Source organism: Coregonus lavaretus (genome assembly GCF_964263955.1).
Source record: "Coregonus lavaretus genome assembly, chromosome: 33".
Lineage (NCBI taxonomy): Eukaryota > Metazoa > Chordata > Actinopteri > Salmoniformes > Salmonidae > Coregonus > Coregonus lavaretus.
In genome coordinates, this window is record NC_140020.1 from 33,971,551 (window position 1) to 33,987,812 (window position 16,262).

The following is a 16,262-nucleotide window of genomic DNA, read 5'->3' on the forward strand; positions in this document are numbered from 1 at the left end:
CCCGGCTGATAGAAACTTCTCTCCCAGAGTTACGGCTATTGCTTTCCCCCGTACTGGGCGAACTAAGCCAAGCACTCGAATTCATGGAATTACTAGCTATGGCTAAACTGACCAGATACACCACACGGTACTACAGTCAAAAGAGGCTCTCAAGCCTTCTCTTTGGCTAACACGGTGCTAGCTAAGCTAGGCTAATAGCCCACTGGGTGAACACTAGCTACCTAATGTCAATTACGAGATCCTCACAGCTAAGGGTCGTCTAGCACACGCATAACCAGGTTAACATGCTCAGGCAGCTCTCTGCGACCCTGAGTCCTGTGAGTATTGTATGGCGTTACCGAGAACCAGACTGTGCTAGCTTAAGCTAGGCTACTAGCCCTTGCGGCAAACACCAGCTAGCTAACTACTTTCTGGCTATTACTAGCCTAACTCTTGTATATAGTTTGCCTAGTACCCAGTTGCTTTGTGCTTACTGTTTGACTCGGTCCCACTACTCAGTGATCCAATCCACGAGACGGCATAAGACAGGCTAGCTAACGTGGCAAGGCTAGCATTACCTCTGCTAAACTAAGTTAGGCTTAACGATCACACAAATTACCTCAGTTAGCACACGGCTAGCTAAGCTCTCTTCCATAGTTCACCTACGTTCAGTCGGTCATCCTTGCTTAATCGGTCCCACCTACACGGTACTCCGGTCCAAGAGACTATACAACCAAGACAGCTACCGCGTCAAGGCTACAACCATTAGCTGAAGCTTGGCTAAAACACAGTGTGTTCTGTGCAAAAGTGACCTCCAAGCTAAAGCTCTCCCCTTGATAACACTTTAGGTTCAAGCCGAGGCTGGACGGGTAAATATCAGTCGCCAACAAACACTGTCCATACTCAGTGCTTACAGCACTCTGGCTTCAGAAATAGAGTACCGGTCAAAAGTTTGGACACATCTACTCATTCCAGGGTTTTTCTTTATTTTTACTATTTTTTACATTGTAGAATAATAGTGAAGACATCAAAACTATGAAATAACAAATATGGAATCATGTAGTAACCAAAAAAGTGTTAAAAAAATCAAAATGTATTTTATATTTGAGATTCTTCAAAGTAGCCACCCTTTGCCTTGATGACAGCTTTAAACACGCTTGGCATTCTCTCAACCAGCTTCATGAGGTAGTCACCTGGAATGCATTTCAATTAACAGGTGTGCCTTGTTAAAAGTTAATTTGTGGAATTTCTTTCCTTCTTAATGCGTTTGAGCCAGTCAGTTGTGTTGTGAGAAGGTAGGGGTGGTATACAGAAGATAGCCCTATTTGGTAAAAGACCAAGTCCATATTATGGCAAGAACAGTTCAAATAAGCAAATGAAACGACAGTCCATCATTACATTAAGACACGAAGGTCAGTCAATACGGAACATTTCAAGAACTTTTTTCAAGTGAAGTCACAAAAACCATCAAGCACTCTGATGAAACTGGCTCTCATGAGGACTGCCACAGGAATGGAAGACCCAGAGTTACCTCTGCTGCAGAAGATAAGTTTATTAGAGTTACCAGTCTCGGAAATTGCAGCCCAAATAAATGCTTCACAGAGTTCAAGTAACATACACATCTCAACATCAACTGTTCAGAGGAGACTGTGCGAATCAGCCCTTCATGGTCAAACTGCTGCAAAGAAACCACTACTAAAGGACACCAATAAGAAGAAGAGACTTGTTTAGGCCAAGAAACACGAGCAATGGACATTAAACCAGTGGAAATCTGTCCTTTGGTCTGATGAGTCCAAATTTGAGATTTTTGGTTCAAATCGCCGTGTCTTTGTGAGACAAAGAGTAGGTGAACGGATGATATCTACATGTGTGGTGCCCACCGTGAAGCATGGAGGAGGAGGTGTGATGGTGCTTTGCTGGTGCCACTGTCTGTGATTTATTTAGAATTAAAGGCACACTTAACCAGCATGGCTACCACATCATTCTGCAGCGATACGCCATCCCATCTGGTTTGGGCTTAGTAGGACTATCATTTGTTTTTCAACAGGACAATGACCCAAAACACACCTCCAGGCTGTGTAAGGGCTATTTGACCAAGAAGGAAAGTGATGGTGTGCTTCATCAGATGACCTGGCCTCCACAATCCCCTGAACTCAACCCAATTGAGATGGTTTGGGATGAGTCGGACCGCAGAGTGACGGAAAAGCAGCCAACAAGTGCTCAGCATATGTGGGAACTCCTTCAAGACCGTTGGAAAAGCATTACAGGTGAAGCTGGTTGAGAGAATGCCAAGAGTGTGCAAAGCTGTCATCAAGGCAAAGGGTGGCTACTTTGAAGAATTTAAAATTTAAAATATATTTTGATTTGTTTAGCACTTTTCTGGTTACTACATGATTCCATATGTGTTTAAAAAAATCATTTATGTTTTATAGCAGGGATGAAGACGCAAGAACATCGTTCTACTTTATTTTAGTACAACTTTAAAGGCTAATTTCTATTCTGTTAAGATAAATTGCAATAACCTAAATTTGTTTTTGAGCACCCTTGATGGACGCCCTAATGCGTTACGCACCCAATGCATATGGATGTCCGGTAAATTTCTCAATTGTCAGGTAAATTTCAATCTTGCCGGTCATGTTGTCCTGCGCCAAATCTTCCTAATGGAAACCCTGAGCGGTGGTCCGACACTGCTATATGAATATAGGGGAAACAATGCCTCTTCACACACCACAATCAATGAAAGACACTACTACTGCCTTGGCCTTTATAGCCCACTCCAGCAGTAGTGAGAGGACTTAACTTGCAAGCCATCCTTTTGTTGCCAATTTGATGCTGCTCTGACTTCAAAGTCAAAGGCCTCTGTCATTGTGGTTATAAATGCACTTCTATGACTCAATCAGCCATGTTGTTTTATTCTCTCTTTGAAGGAAAGTGATTGTTCCTCGTTCTTTGATTCTACAATACGTGTTGGAAACTATACTGTTCTTTTCCAAGCGTTCTATGACATTACTGCTTCTCAAGTGTGTGTCTCTGATATCTCTTTCCCTGTGGGCGGTGGGGGAGTGAACAAAAGGAGAGGAAGAAAAAAGGGAAATCTGATGTAAAATCTAACATGGTGATAATTAAGTGTTGACAGACGCATCAAAATGACTAAGAATTTCAATTCAGAATTGTTCTAAGAAACAAGGATTCCTGGAATTACACCTCTGTGTGATTGGACAACAGCCTGGTGTGTTGTTTTAATTAGCTAGTGAAGGTATAGACTAAATCCCTAGCTTTGTCAATCCATTGGAAAATAACAGTTGCTGTGGTTACTCTGACAGAAAGAGGGATAAAAGAGGGACCCTAGAGGGATGAAACTGGTTAGGGGCTAGTGATTCTAAGCAGTTGGAAAACCACCTTAAATACAGACAGGCAAACAGACACACACACACACACACACACACACAACACACACACACACACACACACACACACACACACACACACACACACACACACACACACACACACACACACACACACACACACACACACACACACACACACACACACTTGCTATTCAAACAGTGTTGTGAACCCCCCTTCTTGCTGTTGAGCTCAGGTGTCCTGCTCACGTTGTCACAAGGGAGCGAGGACGGGAATAGCCCATCACAACCCTCCATTGCTTGCACAAGCTCCGGCCATGTGCAGGCAGAGGACTGGGGGGTGGTGTTAGGGAGGGAGGAGGGTAGGGTGGTCACCCCTTATTCACAGTTTCTCCTGTCTCCCCTTCTCTCTTATAAAGTAGCTCCAGCTGATCTTAGCTAGGTAGTTAATGGATCGAGATGTTCAAAAACCTAGTTTTGCAGCAGAAGCAATTTTGCCCAAGACAAAAACAATGACATTACCATAGACTTCCATGCCTTTTTTGATAAATCAGAGACTTTTCTTTCAGTCTAAATGCGTAAAGCTGACTATGTGTGTGTCTCTGTGTCTGTGTGTAGAAACGAGAAAAGCGGAAGCATGAGAAGATCCTTAGTGAAGAGCTCTTCCCAGCCGTCATCAACCTCAACCAGTTCCTCCCTCCGGAAAACTGCATTGACTACATCGCCTTCTTCATCAACCGCTCCGACTCCTACTGCAGGCCAGACGAGAGGTGAGCCGCCACCACACACACACACACACACACACACACACACACACACACACACACACACACACACACACACACACACACACACACACACACACACACACACACACACACACACACACACACACACACACACACATTTACCCACATCTGCCCTTCTACTTCCACACTCTTAGGCCAGACTAGAGGTGAGCCCAGAGGGGCGCAAACCCCTGCCCTTTACACCCCAACCTATACCTCTATGCCTACCACCCCTAACACTCACATTTTTTATTAATTTTTTATTTCACCTTTATTTAACCAGGTAAGCCAGTTGAGAACAAGTTCTCATTTACAACTGCAACTTGGCCAAGATAAAGCAAAGCAGAGCGGTAAAAACAACAACACAGAGTTACATATGGAATAAACAAAACGTACAGTCAATAACACAATAGAAAATCTATATACAGTGTGTGCAAATGTAGTAAGTTATGGAGGTAAGGCAATAAATAGGCCATAGTGCAAAATAATTACAATTATAATTTAGTATTAACACTGGAGTGATAGATGTGCAGAAGATGATGTGCAAATAGAGATACTGGGGTGCAAATGAGCAAAATAAATGACAATGTAAATAACAATATGGGGATGAGGTAGTTGGGTGGGCTAATTTCAGATGGGCTGTGTACAGGTGCAGTGATCGGTAAGCTGCCCTGACAACTGATAGTGTTGTCAAGATAGTGAGGGAGATAAGAGTCTCCAGCTTCAGAGATTTTTGCAGTTCTTCCAGTCATTTGCAGCAGAGAACTGGAAGGAATGGCGACCAAAGGAGGTGTTGGCTTTTGGGATGACCAGTGAGATATACCTGCTGGAACGCAGACTACGGGTGGGTGTTGCTATGGTGACCAATGAGCTAAGATAAGGCGGGATTTGCCTAGAAGTGATTTATAGGTGACCTGGAGCCAGTGGGTTTGGCAACGAATATGCAGTGAGTGCCAGCCAACGAGAGCGTACAGGTCACAATGGTGGGTAGTATATGGGGCTATGGTGACAAAACAGATGACACTGTGATAGACTACATCCAATTTACTGAGTAGAGTGCTGGAAGCTATTTTGTAAATGACATCGCCGAAGTCAAGGATCGGTAGGATAGTCAGTTTAAGAGCAGTTGGAGGCCACGGAAGGAGTGTTGTATGGCATTGAAGCTCGTTTGGAGGTTTGTTAACACAGTGTCCAATGAAGGGCCAGATGTATACACAATGGTGTTGTCTGCGTAGAGGTGGATCTGAGAGTCACCAGCAGCAAGAGCAACATCATTGATATACACAGAGAATAGAGTCGGCCCGAGAATTGAACCCTGTGGCACCCTCATAGAGACTACCAGAGGTCCAGACAACAGGCCCTCCGATTTGACACATTGAACTCTATCTGAGAAGTAGTTGGTGAACCAGGCGAGGCAGTCATTTGAGAAACCAAGGCTATTTAGTCTGCCAATAAGAATGCGGTGATTGACAGAGTCAAAAGCCTTGGCCAGGTCAATGAAGACGGCTGCACAGTACTGTCTTTTATCGATCACGGTTATTATATCGTTTAGGACCTTGAGCGTGGCTGAGGTACACCCATGACCAGCTCGGAAACCGGATTGCATAGGGGAGAAGGTACGGTGGCATTCGAAATGGTCGGTGATCTGTTTGTTAACTTGGCTTTCAAATACTTTCGAAAGGCAGGGCAGGATGGATATAGGTCTGTAACAGTTTGGATCTAGAGTGTCACCCCGTTTGAAGAGGGGGATGACCGCGGCAGCTTTCCAATCTCTGGGGATCTCAGATGATGCGAAAGAGAGGCTGAACAGGCTGGTAATAGGGGATGTGACAATTACGGTGGCTAATTTTTAGAAAGAAAGGGTCCAGATTGTCTAGCCCAGCTGATTTGTAGGGGGGCATGGGCAAGTTGCAACGGAGGGTGCAGAGCTGGTGGCCGGGGTAGGGGTAGCCAGGTGGAAAGCATGGCCAGCCGTAGCAAAATGCTTGTTGAAATTTTCGATTATCGTAGATTTATCGGTAGTGACAGTGTTTCCTAGCCTCAGTGCAGTGGGCAGCTGGGAGGAGGTGCTCTTATTCTCTATGGTCACTCACCCTCTAGATTTGTTGGCGGGGTTGGTGTTAAATTGTCATAATTGGTTTCAGTTGTGATAATTGCTAAGTTTGTTTTAAAGGGTTAGACCAGGGGTTCTTAAAAATGTTCAACCTGGGACCCAAATGAGAAATTCAGGGTTTTCCTGGGACCCAAGCTCATGAAAACATGCCCCCTTTTGGGGGCCCTAAGCAATAATTTTTTTGGGTGAGAGGGAATCATATTTCACAATCATGCATTAATAGCAATTTAATGTAGATTTTTACTTCCAATATGAATTAATATCCAGTAATGGGAATGGATGGGTGTGTAAGATGGGAGTTGGTCTTGCTTTATAGTCATGACCAGAGTTTCCCTGACTATCTGAGTAAATTACAGTTCATGCAGCAGCAGGGTGTGGAGGGGTGCTCTGCTCACAATATCTGCATATCTTAATCACATGCATTGACATTTCCATCTGGTTACATAACCTACTAGCCATGCTTCTAATGCCTGTATTTACTAGCCTTATGTTACATTATCAAACACCCTCCCACACCCTTGCTTTTATGCAAGCGCTCATTCCTAAGAAACACACACACAAAGCCGCCAACTCTCTCGTCTCCGGCGGGGTTGGTGAGTCCACTCTAGTCTTGGCTCCTGAGCAGACGTGCTTCGCAAATGAAGAGACCTCACTTCTTAATTTATTATTTTTCCCTTACTTTCAGACATCTGACGTTCTGAGTAGCTCTCGAGTTTCTCACGTGGAGGCTACCATGCTGCTGTCTGGAGGGCCAGCCTTCTAAGACAACCGCAATAGTTTTTTAAAAGAAAATGAATTAAAAAGCCGGAAAAAGAATGAAAGAAAAGGAATTAAATGAAATAGATTTTGGGCTCTGCTGCGGAAGAGGCAGGACAATACTGGTTCCTAAGCCAGCCTTGGTTGGCACTGCCTTGCATGTAACCTTGTCTCCTGTATGAGATGTCAGCATGACCGCTTATATTATCTGTTATCAGGCTAGTACAGCTAGTTCTTACTACTGTATCTCTAGCTATGATTAGATTGCATCTTGAGTTCAGATCCATCAAATCAATACATGGATGGAATAAACATTAGCTTATCATGCTTTGCATTAGAGCCTGGGGCTGGACCTGGCAATGAAGCAATTGATAAACAGAGAAGATTGGATGGTAATCTTGGAGAGGAAAGAAATGCTATGGGTAGAACCTATGTTCCTCTGGTTGTTATCATACAGTGCTTTAGGCCATTGTGGCATTGGAGAATTACTCCTTGATGCACCTGTCTTAAATGTGTTCAGATTCAGAAACTTGGAGTTGTGCCATCTCTAGGCAATTCATTTGAATTTCAGGAGTATAAAAGTACAACAAACATACTAAACATACTCTCCTCAGGTGGGGAAACCTTGGTGAAAGTCTCACCTCAAGTGGGTACGGTATATACACACCTACACGCAGGACATGCACACCTCCCCAGGAAATATACACACAACACCTACCAACTTCCTGTTTTCCTGTGGCCTGGCTGCTCTTCGCATGTCAGTCATGTTTTTTCCCCTTAGCTGTTTTGTAGCTTATATAAGTGATGAATGATGGAGTAAATATGTTGTTTGGTCATGTTTATTTGCTATGAATCTGCAGTGGATCTGGGTCAGGAGATTTAGATAGGTATTGAACACCTGAGCCGACGGTGGCTGTTGACATGGAAACATCAAGATGGAGATGATGCCCGTCTTTTATCAGCGCCCACTTTGAGATTGTTGTTGTTGAGATCTCCTCTCCTCCCCTCAGACGGGGTGTTTTGAGGAATAACTGTGTGGACTGTCTGGACCGTACTAACACCGGCCAGTTCATGGTGGAGAAGTGTGCTCTGGCCTATCAGCTCTACTCTCTGGGCATGATTGACAAGCCAAGGTTGCAGTTCGACACAGACTGTGTCAGATTAAACCCTACCCTACTCCCTACCCTACTCTCGCCAGAGATGCACTTAAACATTACTAAAAGCTGACATTAGAACTTAAAACATTCAGGAGCTGAATGCGGAGCTGTATGAAGACCATGGGGACACCCTGTCTCTGCAGTACGGGGGCTCCCAGCTGGTCCACAGGGTCAAGACCTACCGCAAGATAACCCTCTGGACACAGCACTCCAAAGACATCATACAGACCCTGTCCCACTACGACAGCAATGCTTTCTCAGGTAGACACCACACACACACACACACACACATTCCGTTCACCCCTGCTCTGTCATTATGAGACCACTGCTTACTCATCCACTAGTGACTCTTCCTCCTCTTCCTTCCACCCCCTCCTCATCCCCTCACCCCCCTCCCGTTCTCCCACTACTGTTGAACCAGTGCTCCCACTACCTCCATGCTCTCTTTGTCAGATAATGTGACCCCCCCCCGCCCCCTCCTAACTCATATGTCTTTCCTTCCACCCACACCTGCCCTGCCCCCCATGAACCTACCACCCCTGCCTCTCCCCGTTACCATGGAAATGCTGATTCGGCATCCAGACCTGAATTCTTGTTACATAAAAAGATCCAGCTCTCCCCCATCCTCCCTCTCCCCATCATCTTTCATTTCCCCAAAGCTTTACATTTCAAAGAAAATCAATGATGAGTTTGTAGGCCCAGTGTAGGGTGAGTGGCAACCTCTTAATAATGTCATACATCAAGTGAATTGTACATACTCTCTCCCACGACCTTACACACACACACGCACGTACACACACACTGTGAAGGCACATTGTCAGCATTACAGTGGATACTATGGCTGTAGATTATTCTGGTAGACAAACACTTTGTACAGAGCTGGACTTTATCCCCCTTCTTCACATCAGTCTTCAGCATTGCCATAAAGGCCATCATAAATCAACCCTAAATGTAAATGTGTCCATTGATTTATTTATTGTATTTACTGGCAACATTGTTTGAGGACACATTCTCATTTCCAACAACATTCTAGGGAAGAGTTACAGTAGAGAGCAGAGGGATTGAACGCTCCATTGTTGTTGCCTTGGAGTACCTTAGAACAGCCGATATAGAACACAGGGGAAATCTTCAATATAGAGCACTAAGTGTTATGTTCTTGGCTTACAAATGTTCCCTTTATCCCTTTAAATCCCCATGGCTCTATGTCTTACTTCACAGCCTCTGGTATTGTAGAACACTGTAGACACAGGGTTGATTAGAAAAGCTTCCCCTTGTCTCTGTCTCATATCTCTCCTGTTTGCTGGAGGATTTAACAGAGCTGTAGAAATTCCCCTGGGTCTCCCAGAGAACATTTTTCTGAATCACCCTCACACACTCGTATGTGAAAAGACTTAGTCACACACGCATGCACATGTGCGTGCACACACACACACTCTAACGCTCTCACACACACAAACTCTCACTCTCTCACACACATGCGTACACACACCCACCTCCCCCATTCAGTCTATCATCACCACAGGACCCATATCTCCCTTCAGTCACACTGACATCTTACAGAGGACAAAATGGCTTCTCACCTCATCAACCAACACATGACTTCCTGCAAAGGACGTTTGTGTTTTACTGGAAGGCTCTGAAGTATTTTACTGGGGGCCTTGTTCAATTTAACTCAATCGTAGTGAGTCATGGGATTGATCCACTCAACAGAGAGGCCTAATGGGAGAGATGGTAATATTGGAATATAGGGAGAATTGTTTATTTGGATGAGATTATTATCGTTGCTGTTATTGCATCATGGTCTTTTTATATTAAAACTTTTGTGGCTCCCTAGGCTGATGTAATTGACCTTGTGTGTTGACTACATGCACACACACACACACACACACACACACACACACACACACACAGTGTGTGTGTATGTGTTTGAGTGTGTGGCTGTGTCTTCTCATCTCATCACCATCTGCTCCCTTTGCCCCTGTACACAGACACAGAGACGCACACACACACTGGGCTTTGGAGGTGAGTCATATGATTGTGGTGGTAATGCAACTTTAGTTCAGTGAAATGATGTGCACTAGAACCCCAGGGGTCATATAAGATATCCACAAAGAGCTCTGCTGGGGCCTGGCTGGGATGGAGTGAGTGGGGAAAAAATTGGGGTTGAGAGGTGAGTGGGAGAAAAGAGGGGATCAGGGGCCTGAGACGGCGTGAGTGGAGGAAAAGAGGGGCTCAGGGACCTGAGACGGAGTGAGTGGGAGAAAAGAGGGGATCAGGGGCCTGAGAGTGTGATGCACTTAAGTTCAATAAGTGCATTCTCACCCTGTTGTAGCTTCACTGTCTGCTGAGTGAGAGTGGGAATCAGGTGGTGGCCTTCATTGAACAGAGCAGCCCAAGCGGAGCCGTTGCTATGGATACTCACAGACTCCGAGCGCCATGAGCAGAGCACATGCAGAGCGAGCTACGCGCAGGGAGCAAGTGACAGACAGAGAGGAGCAGCTAATGGATTTAATAATGGAGGAAGTTCTTGCTGATTTCGGGCAGGGCTGGGCCTTAAATTTGGCAAAAACAATCAGGCCTGGTTAGGGTAGGGCCTGAGCGTCGCAGGCATGAGTAGGGCTTGGGCTTAAAATTCATGCATGTGCAGCGCTCTATTATAGAAGGCACATATTTTGTCTGGCTGGAGTACATATTAGCTACAGTTTAATGATGTTAAGAACTCTGTGTTTTCTGTTCACTGAGGAGGAATGAGTAATAATGAACTCACCTTGGCCATGTTTTAAACATTACATAATTACTGTAGATGACAAACAAACCTCTAGTAGCTTTATTTCATTCCCTATTGAATAATACGTGGCATTTTGATATGGGCTGCATTTAGCTCCTAGGTTTTCTGGAGTGTTGTTGATCAAATAAAATAAAATTGTATTTGTCACATACACGTGTTTAGCAGATATTATTGTTGGTGTAGCGAAATGCTTGTGCTTCTAGCTCCGACAGTGCAGTAATATCTAACAAGTAATATCTAACAATTTCACAACATACAGTGAGGGAAAAAAGTATTTGATCCCCTGCTGATCTTGTACGTTTGCCCACTGACAAAGAAATTATCAGTCTATAATTTTTATGGTAGGTTTATTTGAACAGTGAGGGACAGAATAACAACAACAAAATTCAGAAAAACGCATGTCAAAAATGTTATAAATTGATTTGCATTTTAATGAAGGAAATAAGTATTTGACCCCTCTCAATCAGAAAGATTTCTGGCTCCCTGGTGTCTTTTATACAGGTAACGAGCTGAGATTAGGAGCACACTCTTAAAGGGAGTGCTCCTAATCTCAGCTTGTTACCTGTATAAAAGACACCTGTCCACAGAAGCAATCAATCAATCAGATTCCAAACTCTCCACCATGGCCAAGACCAAAGAGCTCTCCAAGGATGTCAGGAACAAGATTGTAGACCTACACAAGGCTGGAATGGGCTACAAGACCATCGCCAAGCAGCTTGGTGAGAAGGTGACAACAGTTGGTGCGATTATTCGCAAATGGAAGAAACACAAAAGAACTGTCAATCTCCCTCGGCCTGGGGATCCATGCAGGATCTCACCTCGTGGAGTTGCAATGATCATGAGAACGGTGAGGAATCAGCCCAGAACTACACGGGAGGATCTTGTCAATGATCTCAAGGCAGCTGAGACCATTGTCACCAAGAAAACAATTGGTAACACACTACGCTGTAAAGGACTGAAATCCTGCAGCGCCCGCAAGGTCCTCCTGCTCAAGAAAGCACATATACAGGCCCGTCTGAAGTTTGCCAATGTACATCTGAATGATTCAGAGGAGAACTGGGTGAAAGTGTTGTGGTCAGATGAGACCAAAATGGAGCTCTTTGGCATCAACTCAACTCGCCGTGTTTGGAGGAGGAGGAATGCTGCCTATGACCCCAAGAACACCATCCCCACCGTCAAACATGGAGGTGGAAACATTATGCTTTGGGGGTGTTTTTCTGCTAAGGGGACAGGACAACTTCACCGCATCAAAGGGATGATGGACGGGGCCATGTACCGTCAAATCTTGGGTGAGAACCTCCTTCCCTCAGCCAGGGCATTGAAAATGGGTTGTGGATGGGTATTCCAGCATGACAATGACCCAAAACACATGGCCAAGGCAACAAAGGAGTGGCTCAAGAAGAAGCACATTAAGGTCCTGGAGTGGCCTAGCCAGTCTCCAGACCTTAATCCCATAGAAAATCTGTGGAGGGAGCTGAAGGTTCGAGTTGCCAATCGTCAGCCTCGAAACCTTAATGACTTGGAGAAGATCTGCAAAGAGGAGTGGGACAAAATCCCTCCTGAGATGTGTGCAAACCTGGTGGCCAACTACAAGAAACATCTGACCTCTGTGATTGCCAACAAGGGTTTTGCCACCAAGTACTAAGTCATGTTTTGCAGAGGGGTCAAATACTTATTTCCCTCATTAAAATGCAAATAAATTCATAACATTTTTGACATGCGTTTTTCTGGATTTTGTTGTTGTTATTCTGTCTCTCACTTTTTAAATAAACCTACCATTAAAATTATAGACTGATCATGTCTTTGTCAGGTGGCAAACGTACAAAATCAGCAGGGGATCAAATACTATTTTCCCTCACTGTATACCCAATACACACAAATCTAAGTAAGGAATGGAATTTAAGAATATATACATATATGGACAAGCAATGACAGAGCGGCATGGACTAAGATACAGTATAATATTATAGAATACAGTATATACATTTGAGATGAGTAATGCAAGATACGTAAACATTATTAAAGTGACTAGTGTTCCATTTCTTAAAGTGGCCAGTGATTTCAATAGGCTGCAGCAGCCTCTAATGTGCTAGTCATGGCTATTTAACAAGTCTGATGGCCTTGAGATAGAAGCTGTTTTTCATTCTCTCGGTCCCAGCTTTAATTCACCTGTACTGACCTCGCCTTCTGGATGATAGCGGGGTGAACAGGCAATGGCTCGGGTGGTTGATGTCCTTGATGATCTTTTTGGCCTTCCTGTGACATCGGGTGCTGTAGGTGTCCTGGAGGGCAGGTAGTTTGCCCCCGGTAATGCGTTCGGCAAACCTCACCAACCTCTAGAGAGCTCTGCGGTTGCGGGCGGTGCAGTTGCCGTACCAGGTGGTGATACAACCCGACAGGATGCTCTCAATTGTGCATCTGTAAAAGTTTGTGAGGGTTTTAGGTGCCAAGCCAAATTTCTTCTGCCTCCTGAGGACCATTTCAGTTTGTCAGTGATGGGTACGCCAAGGAACTTGAAGCTTTCCACCTTCTCCACTGCGGTCCCGTCGATGTGGATAGGGGTCTGCACCCTCTGCTGTTTCCTGAAGTCCACGATCATCTCCTTTGTTTCGTTGACATTGAGTGAGAGGTTATTTTCCTGGCACCACACTCCCAGAGCCCTCACCTCCTCCCTGTAGGTTGTCTCGTCATTGTTGGTAATCAAGCCTACTACATTTTTTGTCATTTAGCAGACGCTCTTATCCAGAGCGACTTACAGTTAGTGAGTGCATACATTACTTTTTAAATTTTTCATACTGGCCCCCCGTGGGAATCGAACCCACAACCCTGGCGTTGCAAACACCATGCTCTACCAACTGAGCTACATCCCTGCCGGCCATTCCCTCCCCTACCCTGGACGACGCTGGGACAATTGTGCGCCGCCCCATGGGTCTCCCAGTCGCGGCCAGCTATGACAGAGCTTGGATTCGAACCAGGATCTCTAGTGGCACAGCTACCACTGCGATGCAGTGACTTAGACCACTGCGCCACTACTACTGTTGTGTCCTCTGCAAACTTGATGATTGAGTTGGAGGCGTGCTTGGTCACACAGTCATGGGTGAACAGGGAGTACAGGAGGGGCTGAGCATGCACACTTGTGTGGCCCCAGTGTTGAGGATCAGCAAAATTGAGATGTTGTTTCCTACCTTCACCACCTGGGGACGGCCCGTCAGGAAGTCCAGGACCCAGTTGCACAGGGCGGGGTTCAGACCCAGGGCCTCGAGCTTAATGATTAGCTTGGAGGGTACTATGGTGTTGAATGCTGAGCTATAGTCAATGAACAGCATTCCTACATAGGTATTCCTCTTGTCCAGATGGGATAGGGCAGTGGGGGCGGTAAGCAAATTGAAGTGGGTCAAGGGTGACAGGTAAGGTAGAGGTGATATTATCCTTGACTAGTCTCCCAAAGCACTTCATGATGACAGAGGTGTGTGCTATGGGGCGATAGTCATTTAGTTCAGTTACCTTTGCTTTCTTGGGTACAGGAACAATGGTGGCCATCTTGAATCATGTGGGGACAGCAGACTGGGATAGGGAGAGATTGAATATGTCCGTAAACACACCAGCCAGCTTGTCTGCGCATGCTCTGAGGACACGGCTAGGGATGCAGTCTGGGCCGGCAGCCTTGTGTGGGTTAACATGCTTAAATGTCTTACTCACGTTGGCCACGGAGAAGGAAAGCCCACAGTCCTTGGTAGTGGGCCGCGTCAGTGGCACTGTGTTATCCTCAAAGTGGGCGAAGAAGGTGTTTAGCTTGTCTGGAAGCGAGACGTCGGTGTCGGCGACATGGCTGGTTTTCCTTTTGTAGTCCATGATTGTCTGTAAACCCTGCCACATACGTCTCGTGTCTGAGCCGTTGAATTGCGACTCCACTTTGTCTCTATACTGATGTTTTGCCAGTTTAATTGCCTTGCGGAGTGAGTAGCTACACTGTTTGTATTCTGCCATATTCCCAGTCATCTTGCCATGGTTAAATGCGGTGGTTCGCGCTTTCAGTTTTGCGCGAATGCTGCCATCTATCCACGGTTTCTGGTTAGGGTAGGTTTTAATAGTCACAGTGGGCACAACATCTCCTATACACTTCCTGATAAACTCAGTCACCGTGTCAGTGTATTCGTCTAAATTATTTTCGCAAGCTACCCGGAACATATCCCAGTCCGCGTGATCAAAACTATCTTGAAGCGTGGATTCCGATTGGTCAGACCAGCGTTGAATAGTCCTTAGCACGGGTACTTCCTGTTTGAGTTTCTGCCTATAGGAAAGCAAAATGGAGTCGTGGTTAGATTTGCCGAAAGGAGGGCGGGGGAGGGCCTTATAACCATCCTGGAAGTTCGAATAGCATTGGTCGAGGTTTTTATGAGCCCGAGTACAACAGTCGATATGTTGATAGAACTTCGGCAGCCTAGTACTCAAATTTGCTTAGTTAAAATCCCCGGCTACAATAAATGCAGCCTCAGGATATGTGATTTCCAGTTTGCATAAAGTCCAGTGAAGTTCTTTGAGGGCTGTCGTGGTATCGGCTTGAGGGGGGATATACATGACCGTGACTATAACCAAAGAAAATTCTCTTGGGAGATAATATGGTCTGCATTTGATTGAGGTATTCTAGGTGAACAAAAGGACTTGAGTTCCTGTATGTTACTACAATTACACCATGAGGCATTAATCATGAAACACACACCTCCGCCCTTCTGCTTCCAGGAGAGATATGTATTTCTGTCTGCGTGATTAACTGAGAACCCATCTGACTGGACCGATTTCGACAGAATATCCCCAGAGAGCCATGTTTCAGTGAAACAAAGTATGTTACAGGCCCTGATGTCTCTCTGGAAAGAAATCCTTGCCCTGAGCTCGTCAACTTTGTTATCCAAAGACTGAACATTAGCGAGTAGTATACTTGGAAGCGGTGGGTGGTGTGCGCGCCTCCTAAGTCGAACCAGCAGGCCATTCTTAGTGCCTCTCCTCCGCCGGCGATATTTTGGGTCAGCCGCTGGAATCAGTTCAATTGCCCTGGGGAGAGCAAACAAAGGATCTGCTTCGGGAAAGTCGTATTCCTGGTCGTAATTCTGGTGAGTTACCGCCGCTCTGATATCCAATAGTTTGCCCCGGCTGTATGTAATGACACAAAACACTTTCTGAGCAAATAAAGTAAAAAAGTATACATAAAAAACTAAATACAGCTAAGTTCCATAAGAGCTAGTTGCGAGGCCGCCATCTTCGTCAGCGCCAGGTTATCAGTTGGTATTGTTGGGTAGTGATTAGATAACCGTACTG

At 45.3% G+C, this 16,262-nt stretch overlaps 1 protein-coding gene across 1 annotated transcript in view; it reads left to right on the top strand.

Annotated features, from left to right (window-relative positions):
* Positions 1-284: 284 nt before the first annotated feature.
* LOC311108417 (G-protein coupled receptor 12-like) overlaps positions 285-16,262 on the top strand; it is a gene marked incomplete at both ends in the record, with an annotated part of 121,984 nt that continues 106,006 nt past the window's right edge. Inside the window, 4 exons of the mRNA XM_084151042.1 lie at positions 285-317; positions 3,966-4,117; positions 8,015-8,159; positions 8,254-8,422. Of these exons, the coding sequence (XP_084007168.1) occupies positions 285-317; positions 3,966-4,117; positions 8,015-8,159; positions 8,254-8,422 (499 nt within the window). The remainder of the gene's footprint in view (positions 318-3,965; positions 4,118-8,014; positions 8,160-8,253; positions 8,423-16,262) is intronic.